General features: G+C 46.0%; 1 protein-coding gene across 2 annotated transcripts; it reads right to left on the reverse strand.

The window, feature by feature from the left end:
* Positions 1–1,581: 1,581 nt before the first annotated feature.
* On the reverse strand, positions 1,582–18,404 carry LOC125985000 (angiomotin-like 2a). 2 transcript variants are annotated; one of them, XM_049747413.1, is made up of 11 exons: positions 18,382–18,404; positions 18,106–18,170; positions 8,812–9,550; positions 7,910–8,078; positions 6,112–6,346; positions 4,862–5,157; positions 4,578–4,753; positions 3,815–3,916; positions 3,534–3,730; positions 3,285–3,407; positions 1,582–2,719 (listed from the first exon to the last, which is right to left on the reverse strand). In XM_049747413.1, the coding sequence occupies exons 1-11, from the start codon at positions 18,387–18,389 to the stop codon at positions 2,634–2,636; spliced, it is 2,196 nt and encodes a 731-aa protein (XP_049603370.1). In that variant the 5' UTR covers positions 18,390–18,404; the 3' UTR covers positions 1,582–2,633. The 2 variants fall into 2 exon arrangements, with proteins under 2 accessions (XP_049603370.1, XP_049603372.1); XM_049747415.2 differs by lacking the exons at positions 18,106–18,170; positions 18,382–18,404 and adding an exon at positions 10,936–11,232.
* Between the last annotated feature and the right edge of the window lie 160 nt (positions 18,405–18,564).

Below are 18,564 nucleotides of genomic sequence, written 5' to 3' on the forward strand. Positions count from 1 at the left end.
TCCTCGCTCCAGGTTCCGACCCGTTTGACACGCTCGCCATCTGTTTAGTAACAGCGACAGTATTGGAGTCTGCTGGACCCAGCAGGGTCCACATGCAGTGTCAACAAAGTCCGGATTATCACGTCTCGGAGCGATTATCTCGCAGTATGGAGTGTGTTAGGGGTCATTTTTCTACTCGGTTAGAGCTGATTATCGTAACTTTAGGATAGGAATAGGGCTCAAGTAAAAGTAAAAAGTCAAACAACGGAATGTTATTTTTTAAGTCTTCACATGACGTTCAAACAACTTTAGCTTTCTGTGGGATTCAATTAAGTTAGCGATATGGATTGATAAAATGATGCTAGGTAGCTCAAGTAGCACCTTAGGTTTTGGTCATAGGAGTGGATTTGATTGACAGTTAAAAATTAAAGTTGCTAGCTTGCTCAAGTAGCACCTTAGGTTTTGGTCATAGGAGTTGATTTGATTGACAGTCAACAATTGATCGGGGCGTGGGTTGACCGCAGTCTGCCAACACTCCCGCTGGATCAAAATCCATTTTGGAAAAAATGGTGGTGCTCTCTTTTTCTTTTTAAATCATTCAAATTGACGGGGTTGTTAACAACACTCTTCACGCGTGTCAAATTTAAGACAACATTTTAATTTTCACTTTGCCGCGACTTTACGGGCCTTAAACCAATGAGTCATGTTTATGCGTCATCGACGGTGACGATTGAGGCTCGGCCCAAACCCGAAACCGTTAGGGCGTACCATTTCAACCAAAACAACAGGGCTCCAAATTCAACCATCTCAAATCCTATCTTCTAGCTCGACTCTTGAAAATAGATTCTAAACGTTCAGGGTGGGTGCGGCCCGGTGTATCAAAAAAAAGAAAAACATTTGTGTGTAGGAATGCAGCACATGTTGCCGGCGAAGGTCGAGGTACCGGGCGGAGGAATTTCAAATAGCACGAGTGGCTAATCCGGGAGGGGCCGAGCGCCTTCCTTTGTCCCGTATAAGGTGTTGCAAAGGGAATGCCGAGCACGACGAGCACGCACCTCGCTCGGGTGGCAAGGAGGCCGCCCCGAGAACTGACAAGAATGCGGATCTGCTCGTCACGAATGAGGAATGAGTCTGCTTCTCATGCTCAGCGCTGGAATGAGGATGTACGCTATCAACGTGAGGCAGCAACCATTTGGTGGACGAGAATAGGGAGGATTTGGCACGCTCCGGCTTCTTTTTATAAGCCTGCGCCGAAAGGTCACAAAAACATGAGGACACCCTGGCAATCAAAGGTCATCCAACTTATTTTGAATGAGTCGAGGTTGACGTCAGGTTGAACCACTTCCGACCGATTCTTTGCCCTGACCATTTTTTGACCAGATCGTGGGAATTCAAGAAAGAGAAGAAGAATCAGTCAGAATAAACTTTAACAGACACCAGATTGACGTTGGTTGTACGGTGCTCAATTCCAGTCCAATTATTATAGTGAAGTCGATGAATGACATCATTGATACCTTTTAAGCACAGCACAAGCGTCTCCTTGACTGGTCGACTCATTGCTTTTGTGAGCACCGAGCGTGGCTGGAATGATTCCAAAGCAGCTTTTGTAAATTCAAATATTTTATTGCTTTATGAAATGTCGAGTGAAATTCAGCTGTTAAAACCTTCATAACGCTGCAAACTTTGACAGAAATGACTGCTGGAAGTCAATACTCGCTCGGTTGTGTCCAACTTTTTGACCGCGATTGTCGGCACATAACTTAAAAAAAACAACAACATACATTAACTCTTTGGCGTCCTGCTCAAAGCACTCTTATTATCTACAATAATAATAATACAGATCTCTGAATAAAAATATACTTAATAACAATAATAATAATTAGTAACCTGTGTTTGTTAGTTCAGAAGCTCACAGTAAACACAAAACACCTTGTCGTTTGTCAAGCCTCCCCCAAACGGCATTCGGACCGGCCGAACGCTCGCATGAGGGGAGAGTGCACGCTAGCTAACCACCTACGTTTAAGCTCAAGCCTCCTCACACACATTTACAAACAACATCAGGTCTGTGTCAGTTTTGAAAAGAAAAAAGAAAGAAAAGATACGTTTATACAACAAATCACATCCGTTCACGTGTTTGTCGGCCTTAGCAGAACCAGCTGCCAAGACGTTGGAAACGCGCAAAACTCGAGTGACTCAACAGTGTTTCTGTCATAAATTAGTGAGCAACTGGGACGACATTGAGGTTACTCAGGTTAACAAAACAAAATATCCACATTTTGTCGGTGGGTTGGGAATGCTGAATATTTACAATATTTACAGTAAGAGACAGACGGCGCATATTTGGAAAGTTAAATACGCAGCTTTGTCATTCACTGGATTGGGGAAATTCAATTGGAAGGAAGCAGCAATTTTATAAATATGTTGGCCTCCACGCGCCAAGCTCCATCCAAAATACTGTCCAAGTACCTGGGAAGAGTCCTGGGCCGAGCGAGCGAGCGAGCGAGCGACCGCCTGCGGCCGCGAGTGAGAGCACGGCTCTTCCTCATCAAAAGCAGCCCCGTTTCTTTTCTTTCCCACCCTCTTACGTCCGATATCTTCTTCCTGTGACAGACTTCACACATGTTGGGAATTCTTCCTCACACCGTTGGCTCCTTTTAGATAAAGATCTCCACGGCTTCCGACTCCAACTCCTCCAGGCCTCTGAAAGGGTTTAATAGCAACTTCTTTGGCGTTGTCTTATCTGTGGAAAAATTGGATCATTTCGATTAGGAACCGGAAGAAATGGCCAACTTGCCCCCCAAAAACCTAAATCAGTTTACTCAACTGGGAAGATCAAACCAAATTATTGCTCAATCATTGGTACAAAGTTACATTTTGCTAGCCTAATAGCATATTTGCCCAAGTGAACGTTTTTTTTTTTTACAACCTACCGAAATCGCATTCTTCCGTTGTCTGATTACGTGTACAAATATGTTGGGAACAAAAAAGAAAACGTCGGGCAAAGCGGAGGTCGATCTGCTATCAGTGACTAAAGGTTAACAGCTTTTCCACACTCCAATGGGCTTTCGTGGAAAAATGTGCTCAGTCGGCAAGATGTTCATCATTTCTTAAGTTCTCAGAAGCCTCAGCGTGCTTTAACAACAAGAGTGGCCATCATGGCCACTTTTTTTTTTTATAGTGCTGATTCCAAAAACGTGCGGTAGTCCCTCATGCAACACTTAAAACAACATAAAAAAATGTTTTTTAAAAAAACGCAGAGTGAAGCTCCTTGTGTTTACGAGGCACATATTTGGGTGGTTACTCACCGGCGCTGAGCTTGCTGACGCCGGCGGCCTCGCTGCCTTTGGTTGCCTCAGTCTGCCGTTCCAGCATGTTGGGCTCCGACTGAGCGGAAAATGGCAACGTCTGGTCGTCGGACAGACTCTTACCTACGGAAATGACATCAGGGTTTAAATCGGGAGGTGGAAAAGTAAACTCGGCTCAGAATTCCTCAACAAGTCATCTTCTGTTAATCCAAGCCTAAATTAGGGATCGACGTGGAAATGGCTCCTCACCTCGACTCTTGGCTGCAGTCTTGGCTGTAAAAATGGAGGGCGTGGAGCAGGCCAGCCTCAGGGGCGCGCCGGCCACGCTCAGGAGGTTGGTGCGGGGGCTCTGCTCGTCCTTGCGCCCCTGGTCCTGGTGCAGCCGCTGGGTGAGGATCTTGATCACGGCGTCTTTTTCCAAGATTTGAGCGTAGAGAGCACGGATCCTGAGAGACAAAATGGAGGATGCACATCAGCTTCTGGCTAGCGTAGCAACATTAGGCCAAAAGGTTCTCCGCAACGGTCCCCACCTGTTCTCCATTTCCTGATTCCGAAAGTCGGCAACTGGCAGGTCTTCGTTGAAACTGTTATTGGAGGAGTGGCAAGGCGAGTGGTTGATGATGGTGGTGTCTCTGCAAAAATGGCCACAAATGACCTTTTAGCACCCTTTGCACTTTTGCAAACCCTCACAAATTATTTCTGTAACAATCAAAGAGCCCTGTACATGGAAGAGGAGCTAAGTTTCGCCTGCCGTGTTAGCATTAGCAAGAGGTTAGAGATATGATATTTATGAAAAGGATTGTCATATCGTGTAACATTTAAACATAAGGTATTTGTTTTTCATCAAAAACTAGTGGTTTTTTTTTTTAAATTAAAGTGTATTTACAATTTCAGTGAGGGATTTCCTATATATATATTTTTTTTTATTACAAAACTATTTCAAATGCTAAGTTGCATCTTCAAGCATTTAACTTAGTGTGTTATGTTCCACAGTTGTCACTTTTTCTTGTGGGTTTTTATTGTGGGTCATGTTTGGTTTTATTAGAATAAGAGGCAGTGTTTATAAAAAAAAAAAAAAAAACCTGAAGCGGTTTGTTAATCACCACTAAGCTGGACTTCACACACTTCTTAATGTCATGTGTACCTTGGCTTACAAGCTAGGTTATTGTGTTTATTTCTTTGTACTATACAGTGAGTGCAGATTTTTTTTTTTTGTTGAGGGGAATTTTGTCTTATCATTAGATTCGTCTATCTTAGGGAGTTAAAAAAATTGGCAGACGGCGCAGCGGGTACCTCTGCGCAGCAGCGGTGGCAGCCACCTCCATGGCGAACTGTCTCATGGTGCTCTCCTCCAGGTACTTCTGCTCCCAGCGCACCATGTCGGCCTCCAGCGCCAGGATGCGTTCCTCGCGCTCCCGCAGACGCTCTTGGAGGGAACCCATGGTCACGCCAGGTGGTTGCGACTGGCGCTGTTGAAGAAAATAGCGGGACTTGTGACTTTGCCATCCATATTATTGTCTTTCATTGAGTACCCGAGCGAAATTGCCGAGCGTCGCGGCTGATCTGAGCTAAGCTACCTGCTGAGCCCTCAAGCTGCGGAGCTCCTGCTCCAGGCGCGTCCTGAGCTTGAACTCCAGGCGCTCACGTTTCTCACAGGTGGACTGCAGCTGAGCCAGGGCGCTCTGGAGCCGCTCCACCTTCTCCACATAGGCCCTCTTGCGCCGCAGCTCCTCCTCCAGCTGCCGGCCTCGCCCCCGGGCTGCCTCCAGGGCCTCCTCCAGCCTCCTACTGCGGACGCTCTGCTCCTCGGCCGCCGCACGCAGTCGCTCGGCTTCGCGCTCCATGCGCTCCCGTTCCGCGTTCTGCTCTTCGTCTGCCAAGGAAGACAAAAGCATCATTAAGAGTCCACAACACGGGCTTTCAAAATGTTTAGGTCCAGTGAGTTTCACAAGAACCCCCCTCATAATCTTCATTACAAGTAAACACAACTAACTACCATGTGTGTCGAAATGCCAGATAAATCATAAAATAATAGAAAATAAAAGAGGTATCTGAAGTGAATTTCCAAAACTATTCCTGTCATATTTACTTTCTTTATTGTCTTTATTCATTGTTTGTCTTTATACGCAAGCATACCTGTGCAAATGTAAGTTTGACACCCCACTTTTAGAATCTCAAAAATATTTTCCCTCCAAGCCAGCAGAAAAAAAAACATTCTCCACGGTGGCCCGCGTTCATTTAGCAAAGCACTTGCGGAATGCCGAGAGAAGGACAGAGGGAAAGACGGGGGGAAAGCCACCCCATCCCTTTGACCCACATAGCGAGGGAGCGCTTTGGCGTTCCTCATCGAGGCCTCACAAACACGGACGCTCGACTACGACTTGATGGGGTGGAGCGCCTCAACAACAGGAGGCTTTCCTGTCACCTCATTTCACTTCAAGAGCCGCCTTGAATGTTCTAAAGCCTTCCAAAGAGGATATGGAGGTTACGCAAGGAAAATTCCTGAATGTGTGCACCGTTTTAATCCAATCGAAAATGTTGATTATAATGGCGTTACCCCAGTGCACGGGTTGCACACGCAGATTTTTGCCCAAAATACAACAAAGAAGAAACGGAAAACAAATGGAAGAAACTCAGCTAACTGTTAGCTTAGGTAAACAGTCTCAATTCCCGCTACATAAACGGTCTCAATTCCCGCTACAAACTGCTTCTAAACATACCTTTGTAATTTGAAATATGAAATATATGAATTTTTGGAGATCAGCGATGAAAATAAAATCTCCAGATCGCTCAGAGCACACATTAAGTATGACGCTTTGTCACTCACTTTGCTCTAGGAGTTTGGCCATGATGTGCTGGTTGTGATCGGCCACCTGCACTTCTTTGGCCACGTGCGTGCGGGCATTTTCCAAGTTCTCCTTCAGGTCCCGGTTGAAATCCTGCAGCCGGCGGATTTCGTCCACCAGCCTCCTCCTCAGCGTCTGCTCCAGAGTCTCTCGCTTGCTGCTGCCCTGCATGAGTTTCTCGTAGGCCTCGGAAATGCGCTGGATTTCCTGCTCCAACTGGGAGGAGGACAGAAATAGACAAGGAATTTTTCGGTTAACCTTCTGACCTGTCAGGGAGGAACTGGAATGCTGCTTTTTGTTGTTATGCGACGCAGAAAGGAGCTTCTCAAACTGGGGCCCTTAGCTTGCAGGGTCTACAAAATAACTAGCAATGATTTTTGTTGACAATAAAATAAACATACTACATTCCACGTCCTGGTATAAATTTCTCTTTTCTTTTCATGAAAATAGACACATTTTGAAACTTCCTTTAGCATGTTAAACCGACGATAGTATGAGGGGGGAAAAAAATGTAAGCAGAAAGGTAGAGCGACAAAGAACATAAAGGATATATGTACTTATGTACGCACATTTCAATTTGTGTGTTTGTGCGCACATGCTAGATTTCCCAGAAGGAATTTAAGGCCGCACCACTCCCTGTGAGACTGATTTATATCGACATTCTTGAGGGCTGATAGCCACCGTTCGCGCGCGCACACACACGCACACACACAAAGAGCAGCACACAGCGGACCGTGGATGGTTGCCAGCTCAAGAAAGGTGTGCATGCCTCTGCCTGCCCTGTGGAAATGTCCCCCCGCCCCCTCCCAAATAAAAACCGACATCCAACGTCATGTTTACCGAGAGCTGTGGCCTAAAAAGAGGGGAGAAATCTTTCCACCCCTGCTAGTTATCATTCTTTTCAGCTGAGACAAGGCCAGAGCCATGTGACATAACGCCGCAGATATTTTACAGATTGGCCGAGGTACTAAAAAAGTTGTTTCCACTGCGGTACACAAGCCACGTTTTCCAACCAGGCGGAGGCGGTGCTGTGAAACGATAAAAAAAACATGAGATGATGTTTCAGGAACATCCACTAATTGGGCCTTTTGTGACCTTAAGGGCGGCAAAATGTGACTCGGCCCGACTCACATTTGCAATGGGAGCTATTGAACAAGACTTGTGGGTATTGGCCCCAAGCAAAGCATTTTGTGAGCAGCAGCAGCAGCAGCTCCATCTTGGACAGCTGTTGGACCGCCAGAGCCAAGCCCAGCAAGCAGTTGTCTCGCGACTGCTGCCTCGCATAGCGCCGAAGCCCGAGCCGAGGTCGCTCACGCGCGTGCCATTGTGTGCGCACTCGCTTTGGGGCCGTATCGATTTTTCGGGGCCAGCAACTGCAGGGGTGGTGACCCGCACGCAGCTGAGGGCGAGGGGTTGGGAGGGGGCGGGGCTTGAGCGGCAGGTGGCAGCCCGCTGTGAAATAGTGAAAGCGCTCTTTTGTTCGCAGCCATCTGCTCTTTGTGCACTTTCTGGCTTTTGACCCGCATAAATGCCAACACATCATTTCTCGACGCCGGGTGGCAGAAACACAGTCGGTAAAATTTCAATTTAGGAGTAATGCCAGTTTGCTTTTTGAGGTGCTCGCTATAGAATTTCTGTTGCGGTAAACAAGAGAGCTTGTTTTTCCGTCATGATGGAAACCCAAACACGGCGAGCCATTTTGGACCCTTTCGTACCTTCCGCCGTAGAATCCATAAATTCTAAGATACAAACTTTGAGTAGCCAAATGAAAGAAGTTACCTTCTGAATTCGATCGGTTTTCTCTCGGTGAGCCTCAAGCTCTTGCCTTAGCCTCTCGTTCTCCATCAGCAGCAGCGCCACTTGGTTGGGCTCCTCCAAGCCAGCATGGGGCAGGCCGGCAAAGGCGTCGTAGCAGGAGACGTCCACCGGCGGCCCGGACTGGACGTACCTGGTGGGGGGGAGGAGACATTATGTTAAATGACACCTTCCTGGATTGGAGTCAAGCCAACCACTGTACGAGTGTCGGGGCCAGTCCGGAGACTCCAAGGCTCGGACAATACGGTCTCTATTCCGGCTCCTTGGTCGTCAGACGCGCCGGCTCCGCTAAAGAATGTTAAGTGAGGAACTCTACTATTTTTAAAAGCCAAAGTCAGCATGTAAGGTGTTCCAGCCGCAGTGTGCCAAGTCTTACAAATATCTTTGGACCAGCGCTGCTTTCGAAAGACGGAACGTATGAGTCAAGTAGAAAGCATTTGCTACCTGGGGACTTTCCACATCACTATTCTAGAAACTATCAAAAATGTCAATCAAATATAACATTCATCAGCAAAGCTGATTATTATTATTTTTTTATATTTCTACAGACACACTTTCAAGAATCGGAGAAATAGTTGGATTAAATTTGCCGGCACTATCGCTTGCCGAGACCCCGGGCAGATTACATTGACATGGCAAAATCAAGTGTGATTGAACAAAAAATCAAACTTTTTGGAAAGGGCCTTGCTGGCCGGCCTTCTGGCCGGCGTAACCAACTATTTTGGAAAGGTCAAAGCAAGCATGTGAGGTGTTTCAGCCACAGCATGCCAACACCTTTGGACCAGCGCCACTTTCAAAACAAGGCTCATGTGACTCAGGTATGCATTTACGCAACAAAGATGCCACATCATGCCACTTCTTTGTACCTGTGCTGTGGGGCCGGCACAGGCTCCTGGGACTGGTGCAGGATAAATCCTTGTCCCTGGACAGGAGCCGAGTACTCGGGCGGAGGGTGGCGTTTCTCCGCTGCCCCCCACTGGGTGTGGTAGGCCAGCTCGGGGTAGCTGTGAGAGGCGCTCTTGACCGCCTCCGCCTTGGCCGCCGCATCACTCCTCTCCAGAGAGATTTGCATGCGCTGCTCACTGAGGGAGCGAGCGTGGGCACACTTGCGCTCCGTCTCGTCCGCCTCCTGGTGAAAGGCTCCCTCGCGGGAGTGCCCGGCGGGGCTGGGCGGCGCCGCCCAGTGGCTGGCCAAGTACTGAGAATGAACCTTGGCTTGCTCGTAGGTGGGCAGCTCCTCGCCGTGGAGCTGGTAGAGCTGAAAGGCGCTCTCCGAGTGGTGGAAGTCGCCCTGGTGCTCCTGGCCCTGGGGCTCTTGTCTGGCCGAGAGCTGGGGGAACGGAGGCTCCTCCTGGGTGAGACTCTCCAGAGAGGAACGGGGGCTGCGGCCGATGTCGCCGCCGCTGTTGCTGCCGCTGCCTCCGCGCAGGGCCTGCTGCTGGATGGCCAGTAAGGTGCGGGTGTCTGTCGGGTTTCCGTAGCGAAGCTGCTCCTGGATCAGCCGGTGCAAGACCATACCGGACTGCTCCTCGGTAGAGGTCATGCCGATTGTAGCTAAAGATTCACTTCTGCTTTCTTCTGATTTCACGCGATCGCCTGTGAAACCTACAGATAGGGAGGAGGAGGTGGTTGAGAGGTGGCATGGCTCATGACAGAATGTGACACATTATTGAAGCAGACAGGTGTTTTCACAAAGCAAACACATGATTCCAAACTCAAGCAAATCAGACTCTGACCTCAATTTGATTTGAAGGCATCGCAGTGTGAATACAAAGTGGTCTGGCTTTGAACCGTTGTTGGAACAGATAGTCCTTTTTCGTGACAGCTAATAGCAGTCAAAGAGATCTGATTTCAGCCCCAAACAGAATTAGCCAAGTTGGGAAATAGGCCATATAAATTGGTCAGACCCTTCTGAAGGAATCCAGACCCGCACAACCTCCGGAAGTGGTTTCAATCACTTTGCCGTGGGTTCCTCTTTTAAGCAACATTGCACGAGAACTGATCAGACCAACCAAAAGCAAAGCACCCAGTCAACAAAAATGGCCTCAATTCAGTTTCAACTGCATGAAATAGTTTGCCTAACAAAGACAATGTGCACACACTGTAGTCTAAGTTCACTTTGCTCCGTATAACCACCAAATTGATTGAAAACTAGGTCATTGTTCTGACTTTGAGGTTGTGCTGACTCCATTAAAACCAATGTGACAGTTCAAAAGCAAACTGGACCCAGATTACATCCCAAAGTGTTTTCAGTGTATTGTGAACAGAAAGTGGCCCATGTTCACTTTGCCTCAAGTCCTTTCAATGAGCTTGCCATGCCAAGGCAAACCACAGAATGATCATTCTTCCCCAATTCAGATTATGTACATCGTTTCATCTGTGGGAACTGTTTATCTATCAAACATATGTATGGAGGACTCACAGCGCCAACATTAAAAAGAAATAACTGAAAATGGAAAAAGCAAAAAAAATCACAAGAGAAATTCAGCCATATTTAATTGTATTTATTTGATAATTTTCACATTTATCATTTTTAATTATTTACACATTTATTTATCTTTAATTATTTTTATTGTATTTATTTTATTTTGCTTATTTGTTCTTTTTATTTCCATATTTTTATGTAAAATTTCGATTATATTTTTTATATTCGTTTTTATTTTCATTTTATTCATTTATTTTGGGCAAGTTTTCTACACTCTCTCAACAGCGACAACATAAAAAATGTGGAGACTTTTCTTCCCATAGCAGGCAAGAAAAAAAAAAAAAACGCATGCGGCCAAAATTCCAATCTCAGGAGGGAGTAAAAACGAACAAAAGAAGCCCTGGTTTGCGGTGATCAATTTTACTTTTACTTTGTTTTAATTTGACTTTACTTACTCCATCTTGCTTTGAAATCTCATTTAGGCAGTAAAAGAAAAGTTAGTGTTTGTCGATTGTGTCGATAAGGGGAAAGAAAAGTTATCAAATGAGCACAACGTCAGTCTTACCAGCTCAGGCTCTCATCCTAATAACGAAAAGTGCTCCTCTGCTGTGCGGAAATCCAAGTTTTGGTGTTAATCCCAACTCCGTGTGCGTCTTTTTCTTTTGGTTGACTTTGAAGAACCGAGACGCGCGTCCTCCCCTTTCACTGCTGCTGCTGTGTGAAATGCTGCTTATGCTTCTGCTGGGGGAAGCAGGCGGGCCGATAATAAGCCAGCGGGGAGGAGGGACCAAGCCGAGAATGCCAGGAATGTTCAACTGGAGCTCCCTCGGGGGATCGGACGTGTAAAAAGCAGCCAGCGGGGGAAGAAGGAGAAGCAGGAGGAGGAGGAAGAGGAGAAGGAGGAGGAGCTTGCTGGGCTTGGAGAATAAAAAAAAAGTAAAAAAACGTTTGCCAAGCTGTGCGTTCGCATCAAAGGTGGCAGAAGTACTCACTTACGTTAAAGTACAGGCACTTGTTTGGGAAAAAAAAAAAAGTAGTTATAATAGAACTAACGACTCCACTCATTTTGAAGTCAAATAATTCAACCTGTAGGCTGGCCTGGCGTGTATTTGAAGTTTCGCACGTTGCGTTGCGGCGGACGTCAAGTTAAAGAGAGTCTATTACTTTGCTCCTCAAGGAAGAAAGAAAGCGCACGTTTATGACGGTGTCAGTGTTTCACTCGAGACAACACGCAACTATTTATTGCTTGATTGGTGCGTGCAAAGGTTTTTAGTATTTTTTACGACGGCCTTTAAGTGATGGACGAGGAAATAGTTGAGATGTTTGTCATAACAGACCAGTCACGAGCTGACCTCCCTCCACGGAAAAAAATGCATGTGTTTTCACATTTTTAGCAGCCCATATAGCGACATTTCTCAACTTCATTTTTCTCCACATCACAAACGAATCGAAAGAATTCACGGATGTAATCTATTCATGAGCGAGCCCTACTCAAATGTGGTGCCAAGTAGGCCACGTGATCGAATTGTTTACAGTACGTGTTGCTGGTCCATGACGGATGATCTCATTAGAAGCAAAAATCAATGCGCCTAACGAGAAAAGTATTGAAGCGGCCTGTTTGTGCGCACGTGCCCGCGTGCACACTCTTGGCCTCATTTGTTGGTCCCTGCTGGTGGACTACGCCTCTGGGCCATTTTGTCCTCCATTGTGCTATGCTTCCTGTGAACTTCCAAAGGAATGCAAAGGCTGACCCTTTCAAAAAGTCGCTCCGGTGATCCGATATACAAACTGAGGCGTCACACAATAAATTCCTCTTGGTCTCAAATCTTAAGATTTACTTGCACCCCACACAGATTGAAGACATCCACTGCCCAAACGTGAAGGAGGCTCGGTGATGTTCCGGGGCTGCTTTGCTCCATGGGGAACGCGAATCTTCTGTACACATGAAATGAAAACGCAGTGCGGGTATGGAGAAAGTCTGCCCGGTGGGCACGGATGTGTTAAACGTGTTCACTTTTTGTGGCTTTGGTGGAAAACACAAGCACAAGCAAAGTACATGTTACACAATTGGAAAGGCGTACGCTGCTGGCTGCTTCCAGGCCAGCTCTGCGGCCCAGTTTCTCTTCCTCAAACAGAGGGAGGATGCCATGACTAACTCCACTTTTGCACTTTAGAAGGGACAACTGCTGAATATTTTCTCACATAGTCACAATTGTGTGTTGTTCACCTTCCGCTTGACACAAAATTCACAGATTTGTGAAGGACCCATGGCTAAAATTGAACAGGAAGTCAGCCATTTGGGTTGGAAGTGGCAATTTGGCACTCAGTCGATCGCATCCCCTTGAAACGTCAAACAAAATGCCTGATGGCACTTTCACTAAAGAATCTGAAATTTGGTGGACATGTTTGTCATTCCAGCAAGTTTGGGTAGGCTTCATTTGACAAACGCCTACTAAGGAATCTGGCCAAATCAGAAGCAGAAGCGACGTGCTCCATTGTCAAGATTTATTGGCCAAGACATTTACTGTCAACAAAAAAATGAAGTGTGTTCATTTTTTATTCATTAAAAAAAAACACACAGCCATGTGTGTCACTTTGGGCTCATGTTGTTGACATACTCCTCAAATCATCTTTGGTCCTTTGAGATAAGCCACATGAAGTGGAAAATGAGCTGAAACCACAAGACGCCCGCCTAAGCTCGCTCACATTTGTTTTTGTTCCTTTTGTCTGCCAAATAGTTTTACTTCCATTGCTTTATCTCTCGTCTTTGAGGAAGGGCGCGTTGCAGAGATACTGGAGCGGTGGGCTTGTGTGGGAAAGATCCGGGGCAAAATAGACAGCGAGGCGACTTGATACCACCCGATTGGTGAGGAATGTAACTGATAGTGTTGGAAGGACTGGGATGGATTCCTCTCTCCGGCTCTCACATCTATGTCTGACTTAGTCATTCACACAATACACAATGAAGGGGGGGCAAGGTGTTCTAAAGCCAGGCCCATATCCTGTTCTCAGGAAACGGCAGCCCAGCCAGCTTCCCATGCGTTCATATTTCACAACAGCTCCGATTCTCGTCCCAGTGTGTGTACGTTTGAGTGCTTTTGGGAATTGGAAATGTGTGTGTGGGGGGGGGGGGGGACTTGAAGTTGTGTTGAGTCGTTGAGGAACGTATGCGTGTCGCAGCAAGTCAACTTCCATGTATTCCCAGGGAATTTCCAGACATTCGCAGACTTCAAATTGTGACTCAAGTGTTGAGCGTGTGTGTGTGTGTGTGAAAATAAAACAGATGTGCGGCCGTAACGAGGTCGGGTCTTGACGAATAGGCCTATCATTCCTCGCTCACCTTCGTGAGTCACGCAGCCAGTTAGCACATTTGCTTCTTAGCATGGCACAGGAGGTGAATGTCCGCAACATCTCAAGACGACCAAGGCATTCAGGTGAGAAATGTCCTGTATCTGAAAGCTTGCTCTTGGTTAGCTTGCGGGGCTGCTTTGCTACATCCCGCACCGGTTGTCTTGAACACACAGCAGTCAGCACTGTCCACTCAACTGGAATTTCCACATTTTTCCCCTCGCTGGCCATGATACCTGAGATGGTTTTTGTTTATTGAAGACTAAATTACTATCTCTCCTCTAAGGTTGTGTGTTAGCACAAGCACCAGCGCTAACGTCAGCGCTCAGACACATATGGACTCCGTTAGCACGTACGTTCGTCGGCTCGACTCCCCGAGCATGTACGTCTGATGTAAATTTCCCCTCCGAGCCAACACATTTAGCGAGTGTCATAGCAACTCTATTGTTTTTACCCCCCCCCCCTCATCCAAACAAGCAATATGCAGCCTCCTCTCGCAGATATCTTAGTCATCAGGTGAATAGTTGAGCGTCGCTGTCATGATCTCTGCTGTTGTCTTTGACCTTTTTTCCCACCAAACTCAAAACAACTTCTTCCTGCATTCCTGGTGTTTGAACGTTGGAAGACGGAACAGGGAGTTGTGCGAATTAATATTACTACCAAGTTTGCAGTTAGTTAAATGACAGTTATTCTTCTATTGCTGTACGCTGTTTTATCTATCCTGTCTTGCCCTGTTTCATTCCGTCCTAACCTGTTCCATGGTACACTTTTGTCCTACTGTATTGTGCCTTGTCCATTCCTCCCCTGTCCTGTCCATTCCTCCTCCCCTGTCCTGTCGTGTCCTATCGTGTTCAATCCTGCCATGTTCTTCACTGTCTAGACCTGAATTGTCCTGTTCTCCATTGCCAAAGTTATCTGAATACAATCTATGCATGTTCCATTCAAGCAGCTCAAGTGTAAATAAAAAAAAAAAGAAAAAAGCTCAAATTTGCCATTTTTTTTACAGCCTCCTAGAATAGAACAACAGTTTTTCTATGAAAGCGATCCATTCAAAGGCTCAATTGGTTCCAAGCCGGAGGGCACACATGTTGCCAAAGAATACTTAAGAAATGTATCAGCTGTATCAAGGCTTGTGCTATCTTTTGCCCCGGAGACAACATGCATACCGCAGTCCAATGACACAGCAACAAGACATGACAGCCGTGTCCCAAAAAACGGCCTCCCTCCCCGCCCCTCACTGGGCTGTCCAGGAGGTCGCCAGAATGCCAGCCTCTCATTCGGGGGCCCCCCTCAGGCTTGCATGTGGACCCCGCCCCGCCCCACCGCACCCACCCCTGGCAAATAGCTATCTGTGCTCCTCTGCTGCTGAGCTTGCACAGAGCATGTGATGGCCGTTGACACGCCGTGTGATGTTAGAGAGAGAAAGCCAGTGTGTTCGTACTTTGCCAAGCAGTTCTGAAAATGTATCCGACGCTTGTCTGTGGACTGAGGCCATTTCGTTGCTGTAGAACTAAAAAAGTCAGCTTGAGTCACACTGGTGAGGCATTCAATGTCAAATACGGATTGTGCAATCAACTGACTGTTGACAAATGTGAAGGAATGAGGTCAAATTGTCTAATACAAAGACATAAGATTATGTGAGATCATTTGTTTATTCTAAACCTTTCTTTTGGGTCAGAAAGGCATTGCAAAATTGTCCCAAAACCCCAAATTGTTCCAAAGGTGGACAGACCACCAAGTGGCCTCAAATGTGACACATTCATGCTTTCATTTGTTCCATTTTCAGGGTCCTGCACTGCTGGCCTCTTTTTAGGCCAGGAGGGCCGGAAAATGTTCCACCCTAAGAAAAATGCCCTACAATGCTGATTTTCATGCTCACATAAGGTCCAGAAAAACATCCTCAGTGGCAATATGGAGGAACCCAAAATTGGCTTCAAATGTTTATTCTGGTACCTTTTGTAAGGAACTGTGATGCAATTTTGTTTTGGCAGCAAAATGGATCAAACATGGCTTTTCTTTTGCCACCCAAAAAAAAAATCGAATCCAAATTTCCATGCAAAGAGAGCCTCTATGCCCGCATTAGCTACACTGCATCGCTCACTAAAAATACGAACAGATAACTAACAAAAGTGGTGTGTCAGCATCCAGTGCGTTTTGCATTAACCTTCTGGTCAGATTGCCAAAAATGTCAAGTGGCTTTCTTATCTTCTAGACGACCCCCAGCATTGCTGTCTGGAAGTGCTGATGATTCAGCTGGAAGATATGTTGGGCCCAGCACACAACCACACAAAGCGGCCCTTGTGTGGACGACAAGGAGCGTATTGTCTCGTTCTATTTTTAAAAGATGAACGGGGAAAGAAAGAGAGAAAGAATTTGATGAAAAGTATCCAAATACCCAAAATACATCACGGAGGAGGAGAAAAGAGGCGTTGTGCAAGGCTCCCTAAAGCATACGTACATTTGATCTCTTTTCAATGACGCAAATGGGTGAAGATGCGACAGACCTTCCGACCTTCTCAAGAACGAGACAACTTAGATGACCTGAAGGATTTTCTTGTCATTCTGCTTCACCGAGAGTTCCAATTTTCATGACCGTGCAAAATAAATGCTGATCAACTCCTTCCAAGAGCATGACTTAACGGCTGATGCTCTAGAAACAAAATAAAACTGATTACAAACACATTTTTCCCCTCTGGAATCGGATTTGGTGATAAGCCAAACGATAGGATACTGTGGAATGCAATCAGAGTTGTCAACAATCTCAGCAATGAAAATAGAAAGCTGCGCTTAGAGATAACATTCCAAGTGCAACGCTGCTAGCTTGGCGCAATTAGCTTGGTGGACATTTAAGAACTTAATGTTGATAGATAGATAGATACTTTATTGATCCTGGGGGGGAAATGCCGTAAAATTATACAAGAATGCTCTTGTAAATTAAATAAAAATAAATTGTTGTTGACTAAGTTCATCACGCTGATGTACACTTCACTTAGCATCTGTAACAAGATAGCGCTTGACCACAATCTAGTTATCTGCCAAATTTAGACAGTGTGACATTTTTTTTCAAAGGGATACGATGTCGTGGAAGCATGCTGGCAAAAATCAATCAAAATTGCCCAATGTTGGTCTGTCTCCAAAAAGTTAGCAGTAGCTGTCACTGCTTAACTTGACTGCAAATTTGGCATCCGAGCTATAGAACTCAAGTACAAACAATTCCACTTCCAAGAGGTCCTTTTACTTGTTGACATTTTGGTTTCATGGTGCGCAGTGAGCATCTTATCTGTAAAAGGCTCGGCCATTTCCCAAGTTTTGCCGGAATGCTCAACATCCGCCTGCCCGGCTTTCCTCTCTGGTCTTATTGCTAGCGGACTGCAGGCTCAGTCCACTCCACTGGCGCTGCTGTCCCACATGAGGAATGCAAACAAGCGGGAAACTCTTCCAAGAATCCACAGTTGAGGACCTTTCTGGAATGTCCTAACGAGGCCGCGCTGGCGTGTTTACGCTTCCGGGCCCATGGCAAACCTGCAATCTGCCCCCGCTGGCGTGTCATTATCCTCGCTCTTTGGTGGACGTGGACAAACGCATTCCTTCTCCTCCGTCTTGTGAAGCAAACATTTGGATGCAGAGACGAAAGCGAGGATGGTGTTTTCAAATAAACAAGCGAGCCACTTTCAATTAGGAAGCAAAGGCAACATTTGCCATCAAACTTAGTAACAGACAGACCCTGACACTGGAATCTTTGTTTTCATCTGAATAGATTGAAAACTTTTGATATCCGTATGTTTTAACAACGTGAGCATGTTGACAGTGTGTTCTCCCTCAGCTCACACTATGTTCTGGTCTCCTTCAGATAAAAAAAGTGTTGCTGGTGAGTTTATTGACTTCACCAGCGCTCTTACGTAACTATGGAATGTTGGAAGTGGACCGTTGTACTAAATCAACAGATTGTACAATTAAATCAGGACATTCCTGACCAGGCAGGTCTCCAAGAAACCGAAAAAAAAAAGAAAGAAAACAGCATAGCCAAGCACGCAAATGGAAGGCAAAGCTGCTTTGAAAATGTCTGTAAGCAAGGCTTTGACACAAACGCTGACCGGCAGGCGGCGTTTGTTTACTCGACTGCAGCTGGGGGTGGAGTCAGAAAGGATCAAGGTTGCAAAGGAACACCAATGAAGTTGTGCCTTCAAAATGTTTGTTTTTGGTTTTAACCATTTGATGCTTATATTGTAGCTATTGCCAATATTTAAAAGCCGTGGCCAGGCACTTTTATTGACAACATCACTGTCAATGGCGCAAGGCATCAAGTAGGCCGAAGACCTTTACTTGCACAAATGTGCTTTTTGAAATCACATGAAACAACGCTGAAACTTTACAAACTTGTCTTTACCTGCTTTCGAAGCAAATTCCTCCTCATCAATCGTAGACAGCTCCGGTTTCGAGTCCATCTGTTCGCTTTGTAGAAGACAGTGCTCCGTTTCATTTTTAAGTCACAAATTAAGTTTTGGACAGAACATGATTGTTTACAAACAGTGAGAGTTTGTGAATAAATGTGCGAGAGCCTCGAAAGCCGTTTAGTGACATTGCTTTTGCAGCAGAGAAAAAAAGTCCTTAAAAAAAAGAAACCGAATTTGTCAAATCTTGTCAAAAACACGAGTCATCTTACTTTGTCATGTCACTAAGACATATTTTTATCTCTGTAAAACTGAGCTCAAATCAGATTGAGTGTGTGACTGAAAGCTGAAAAGAAGGCAGGGAACTAAAAACATTGAGAAACACCTGGACAAGGCACAAGTGGCTGAGGGAGCTGATAGGCTAACACAAGGGGCGGGGACTAAGAGGCCGCCAG

Source organism: Syngnathus scovelli, chromosome 17 (assembly GCF_024217435.2).
Source record: "Syngnathus scovelli strain Florida chromosome 17, RoL_Ssco_1.2, whole genome shotgun sequence".
NCBI lineage: Eukaryota > Metazoa > Chordata > Actinopteri > Syngnathiformes > Syngnathidae > Syngnathus > Syngnathus scovelli.